The sequence below is a fragment of the Parambassis ranga genome, chromosome 17 (assembly GCF_900634625.1).
Source record: "Parambassis ranga chromosome 17, fParRan2.1, whole genome shotgun sequence".
NCBI lineage: Eukaryota > Metazoa > Chordata > Actinopteri > Ambassidae > Parambassis > Parambassis ranga.
Genome location: NC_041037.1, coordinates 8,656,606 through 8,662,605, shown reverse-complemented (window position 1 = coordinate 8,662,605; position 6,000 = coordinate 8,656,606). Strand labels below are relative to the sequence as shown.

The 6,000-nt window shown below is 43.4% G+C and overlaps 1 protein-coding gene across 1 annotated transcript; it reads right to left on the bottom strand.

Annotated features, from left to right (window-relative positions):
* Positions 1 to 242: 242 nt before the first annotated feature.
* Positions 243 to 3,532, bottom strand: rgs20 (regulator of G protein signaling 20). The gene is made up of 5 exons (XM_028427918.1): positions 3,444 to 3,532; positions 1,884 to 2,047; positions 1,293 to 1,382; positions 973 to 1,207; positions 243 to 431 (listed from the first exon to the last, which is right to left on the bottom strand). Exons 2-5 carry the CDS (start codon positions 2,042 to 2,044, stop codon positions 243 to 245), a joined length of 675 nt encoding a protein of 224 aa, XP_028283719.1. The 5' UTR covers positions 2,045 to 2,047; positions 3,444 to 3,532.
* Positions 3,533 to 6,000: the final 2,468 nt, after the last annotated feature.

The following is a 6,000-nucleotide window of genomic DNA, read 5'->3' as shown; positions in this document are numbered from 1 at the left end:
ATCTGTAGCAGTACTTGTGATGTCGAGCCCTCGGGAGATTTTGAGACCTGAGTGTCTTCGGTCAGGTGCAGATCACAATAGCGCTGAGATCCCTGGGAGGGGCCAGGCACAAGGCCTGGGTCATGTAATCCTACACTGAATATACAAAGAAAACTTTAAAAAAAATGGGGGGTAAGGGTTGGGGGATGGGACGGGGGAGAATGGGGGCTAAGAGAGTTAAAAGATCACAGGTCATCACCACCCTAAGATTCGGGGGACTGCTCTGACAGAGTGTTGAGCAGGTTTTTGTAGGCTGGGGAGTTCATGTAGCGGGGATACGAGTCTCTTTGCATTAGTGTGTAGATCTGCAGCTGGGCGTCGTCAAACGTGTGTGAGGTGGGCTCCAGCATGTTCCTGTTAATCGCTTCACGCACACGGGAGTCAAGGCTCACCTGAGAGGCAAGAGAATAAACCATTAGGAGGGCCAGTATGTGTTCTCACTGTGGAACTGTCAACTACACTGAGCTGGAGGATACGATCTTTAGAGCCGGCTAGCTTCACATTGCAGGAGCACTTGAAATAGGGGGGAAACAGCCAGCCTCACTTCTACTGATCTACCAGATCTTAAAATCTTATTTGTTTAATGTTAGTTTAGTTCACATAAAAGTGGAAGAGCAGCAACCTCTAGGGTGCTAGAAAACTGCAGTTCCTCAAACAGCCACTTGAGGTATTGACAACAATTCCCATTGACTACAGCGCCAACAACACCACAAAAATGAACATTAAAACATTTTCTAAATAAACCTTATTCTGGTTGCCTGGCAACTGTAAAGAGCCAACCTCTTTTTTGCGTTCGGACAGCACCAGGCTAGTTGTATCCCATGTGTTATGGTGAAGCTACGTTCTGTATATGCTAACATCTATTGTACAGACATTTCTGTGGTATTGACATCCGGCTCACACAAAAACCCCTGAAACAAAGAGGTATCAGACCTCTTTAGGAGAGAGGATGGAGATGTAGTCCTCGTAGATGACCCGAGCCTTCTCCTCTATCGCACTCTTATTGGTCTCTTTGCTGAACTCCTCACAGGCGAGCCAGAAGAGCATGTTCTCCTCGCTGAACTCCGTGCGAAGAAACTGTCGGAAAGAGTTCCTCCCTGCCGGGCAGCACATCAGCTTATCGAACGACTGCCCCCATAAGCGCACATCCTCCAACGTGGGCTTCGGACTGCACACAACATAGAAATGAAGGAGTCAACATTTAGATAAATCACTATATTAACAGTATATTTGTGTAGTGGTTTGCAGCTGACCAGTCTTCACAGTCTGTGGTCCCTTCCTTGACATCATAAGATGCTTTTCGGTTCCTCTCATCCCGGTCTTCATTCCTAATGGTAAGACAGACACACAGAGGAAGGATTAAGTACAGATTTTACAGCAATGATGACTATGGGTTAATTTCTAACACATGCAAAATGCAGCACAAGACATTATTTTACATATTTATGAAACTAAAATCAATGTCTCCTCTAAAGTGTGTTGCCCAGCTTTTGGCTGTAAGTGTATTTATATTTGTTTGTCTTGCTACTTTTGTGTAGTTGTCTGTTTCTGCTCCGTCCTCTGTGCTGCACCGAATCACTGAGAGTCAAATTTCTTGGCCCAAAAAGCAGATTTTGTTTTTCCCCCCATGGTTCTGACTCTGATTTGGAGCTTACAGAATTAGCTTGCAGGTGTCGTTTCATGATGCTGCTTCTACATAAACAGATCAAACATGAAAAATGTCAAGAGCATAAGAGAGAAGCTGAAACCTGCTGCTGAGACACAGCAACTCAGACTGCACCACCGTGGTGTGCACTAATGTCGGACCATGCTGGGCGACAATGGTCGTAAGGGAGACCTACCAAGAACAGCTACAGCAGCAGCACCAGCAGAAGCAACATGCATTAGAGCCCCGTGGGTTGGCCTGGCCCGGCTGGTCCTGCTGGGCCGGTGCAGTTCCCCCCGCTGCCGACTCCTGCTGCACCGACATCTGCCTCTTTCGCATCTCCATCCGTTCTGATCCCATGGGCTATAAGGACAGAAGAGAGGGTAGAGGGAGCGGACATCAGGGATAGTATTCAACTGAGATTTTGCATCTTTGCCTGCAATGCATGTGTGTGATATGAATCAGTTTAACAATGGTGTGATGGTTTGAGGTGATGAACCAGGATTGATTAAATTCCTTTGAATTACAGCTGACACATATCTGTTTGAGTGCAGTGCTGCTGATGCTGTCTAGTTGAAGCATGTGCCAGCATGCCCAGAGGTCACACTGTAAAGGAATGCTGTTTCTCTACTGGGGAGTAAGAACATTTCTATATCTCATGTGTTCCCTCAAACTCAGGCTGCCTAGAAAAAAAGGATGGATTTCAGGTCATGAGTTCAATATCTATAATCCAAAAATATTAAAATATCACACTGGAGTGAAAAGCAGTGCATTAAAGGATTTAAAATGCTTGATAAATTAAATACATCTCCAAATAATATTTATCTTTTTGAGGATTGTCAGACCCTTTTTAATGCACATGAGGATTTACTAAGGACTACACATCTCTATAGCGTGTATTCACAGGCCTATAGACTACACACAGGCTGCGCTCACAGAATGACTTCTTGTCTGATTTTAACAAATGTGTCATCATCAGGTCAGACACTGCCAAATCCTGTCACATCATTTATGTAACAAAACTGTCGCTTCCAACACGCGGCATCAACCGGCTACTACCTGACACCAGAAAACGACGCTTTTGGGAGAAAAAAAAATGTCTGAAGATTTGGTACATAGGAAGGAGGAGAGGGAGGAAAAGGGGGGCCTAAGGGCGCAGCTTGCAAATCTATAACCGCAGCATCGCTCTATCACACATCCTCTCAGTGAATACAATACCATTCGGTCATTTCTAAAATGGATCCGCGGGTTTTACTCAAGATTTGGAGCTGGCTTCAGATGCAGATTTCGTGCGCCTTGCCAAATGGCATATTTTACGCATTAGGTGTCGGGTACTTCGAAGCTGACACAATTGCAGTATACGCTATGGTTTGACTCAACAGCTATAGACGATGAAATGAGGGGGGGTGGGGGTGGTCGTATCCATTCAAAGGATAAATCATGATAACAGCACATAAACCACTGTTCAACCCCCCCTCCTTCTCACAAAAGCACAGCCACACTGGGATTTAATGGCGATCTAACAGCAGAAATCATTGCATTGGCAACTCAGCACATCACATCAATGGAAAAGTGTCACCATGAAGAACCGTAGAGCTTCATCGCTCTGGACAACCACCGAAAAGACACTGCCTAGATCTGTTAAAAAGCACACTGTACAGAAGCTAGATAGTGACATGCCGTTAACAAAAAATGACGGGAAACGCTCCGCTCACGAAATGTCCGTGCAACGAAACAGCAGTTTGCTACCAGTACTTACAATTTCACCATGTATGCACAGCGAGAAGAGGTAATTCTTTGCCTTGATTACATCCGATGGCACATAAGGCTTTTTTTCCGACCGGCTGCTTCAAGTCAGTACGCATGCGTCTTCTCTCTAACTCGTAGTAGCCCCAGTGAAGAGCGTAAAGCCCCGACAGTATGGCACAGGTTGAGTGTGCAGATCCCTTTTTTGTTGCCATGATGAATAGCTGGAATATATCAGTATACAGTAAAACGGAGGAATAAAAAAATAAAATAGTCATGGAACCATTATTAACCATTTCCATGAATGTTTCTGCTGTCACAATGAGAGTTGAATGAAGTCGCTGTCTGTGGTGCTGAAACAGTCAGCAGCTAACACAGTGGAGAAATGCATTCAGCTGCAGCCTGCATAAAGATGCCATGGCTTTGACAACCAATCATATGTAATCAACGAGTTTTAGATTAGATTTTTGTTGTTTTCTTACTTACATGGCACTTAACATTCAATGTCTGTGGCAAATATCTCACAAATATGAATGTTACACACATACACAGCCTGTTTTACCTCTTTTTGCACAGTTTACTATCATAACCTGCTCTATTCATGTGCTGGTAAATTGGTTGAAAAGCTTAACCTGGGAGTAATATCATCACTTAGCTAAAACATATTATCATAATATATATATGTGGTTCATTTCATGTACATCAAATCAAATTACACACCTGGTATTTCTTCCTCATCCTGGTCCATTCCAGTTCAACATTTACATTTCTGTCCCTTTACACACATTTACCCGGCTGCTGTGTGTGTGTGTGTCTCAATCCACACTACAGGCCTGCAGCCAGTAATAATGCAGAAGACAACACTGCCATCTGAAGGCAGCTGGATATACAGCACTATAACATGATGCAGATGATACAAAGGCATCCTGCCTTGAATTTTATGTGAAGCATAAAAGCTACAGCTATGTGATTTCAGATAGTATCTTCCTTTATATGTCCCCTAATGATTTTACATATTTCTGAACTACTCTTACCATTAAGGGATGTGTGTATATTTCCTTACATATCTATAAAAGTATTATATTTCATTATTAACGCTTTGCTATTAGAATGCACAGCCATGCTTAGCTTTGTGTAATCAGCAGATGGCACTCAATACCTGCCTATTCTGCGAAACTAGTGTAACGCTCCTTATTTTATCTACTTTATTTACACCAGTGCATTTGTGCCGATGCAGTTTAAGGCCGCGTTGCAACTAACAACGCCTCCCAACGCCACCGAAATCAATCACACCAGTCCCATATTGGAATCAGAAGTGCCACAAAATGAGAGTGTGGAGCCTCCATGGAGAACTGATTTTTGCACTGTTCCATGACAGTGCTGATGGATCCACTCAGGAATTCATCTGTTCTGTGAACTTCTGTGTCAAAGAAAAAAAAAGGAGACCGAAGAGCAGAGTCACTTCCTGTCTACATTAATTACTTTCTGACTGTGCTTAACTGTGTCATGCCCAGAGTGTCCACACATCTTTTGTATTCCCCCCCGAGATATAAACATGTGACTTCCTCCACTGCACTTCATTTAACACCTTCCCTTGTGTTCATGTTATGCAACACAGACCCACAAATAGCCCTGCAAGACTGATACATGCACACATATGAGCAACGAATGATTGCAGCTGCAATTTGATGAACGCACACTTTTTCCCTCTTGGGGCCACAATGCCAAGTGGAGGACGGGATGGGCGGTATGTCTGAATGCACAAGGTCACAAGTGAGGGTCAAGCCGTGTGAGAAGATGAATAAAGTCTTTTCAATATGTGATAGAAGGGATTCAAATCACCGTCTAGCTTGCAGGGATATAGAATCAACTTTGGATTCAATCACTGGAGCTCAACATGCAGATAGGGACTGGAGATGGAGATGGAGAGTGGTTTAACATCTCAAGAGAGAATGCATGGCATCTATGAGCTCTTCGCAGCAGCAAAAAAAAAGGTTTCCAGAATGTGGGAGACTTCATTTCCCCTCCATTTGATTTTCATTTCCCACTGCTGTTATTGTTCTTCTAATGAATTTCTCCGCTTCCCTGATGTGTGTTGATCAAGTTGTTCTTTGTACAGTAAATGTCAGGTTCCATTTAATAATGCGCAATCAGTGTCTTCGTCCTTGTAACCAAGCTACACAGCCGCCTGTTCTTTTGCTTTTACGTGGACATCACATTATCAGCACAACTGGAGGCGACGGGTCTCCATGCCGAATGATTTTTGGTAATATTTCTTCATTGGGCAGTCATTCTGGAATGCAGATTTGAGCTTGTCCAGTGTCTTTATATTCACCTCATCTGGCACTACTGCTGTGACTGCTATGACTGCTACAGCCATTTTAACATCATCACTGGACCACTTTCTGGAGGTCCAAGATACCACCATAAATTGCCCTTATAGGGGACAAGAAAAGTTCTTTGAACTGAATTGAATAAAGACTATTAACAAAATGATATGTAAGTCTAGTGTTTTAACTTGATGCTGCATCACTTCTTGTTGCTGTTCTTCTGTATACATCACTTATTGC

Coding starts and splice junctions, on each gene's coding strand:
- rgs20 (XM_028427918.1), bottom strand. CDS start 2,044: ATGGGATCAGAACGGATGGAGATGCGAAAGAGGCAGATGTCGGTGCAG. Junction 1,383..1,883: donor TGCTGCTGCTGTAGCTGTTC/TTGGTAGGTCTC, acceptor TCCTCTGTGTGT/CTGTCTTACCATTAGGAATG. Junction 432..972: donor CCATCCTCTCTCCTAAAGAG/GTCTGATACCTC, acceptor CTTGCCTCTCAG/GTGAGCCTTGACTCCCGTGT.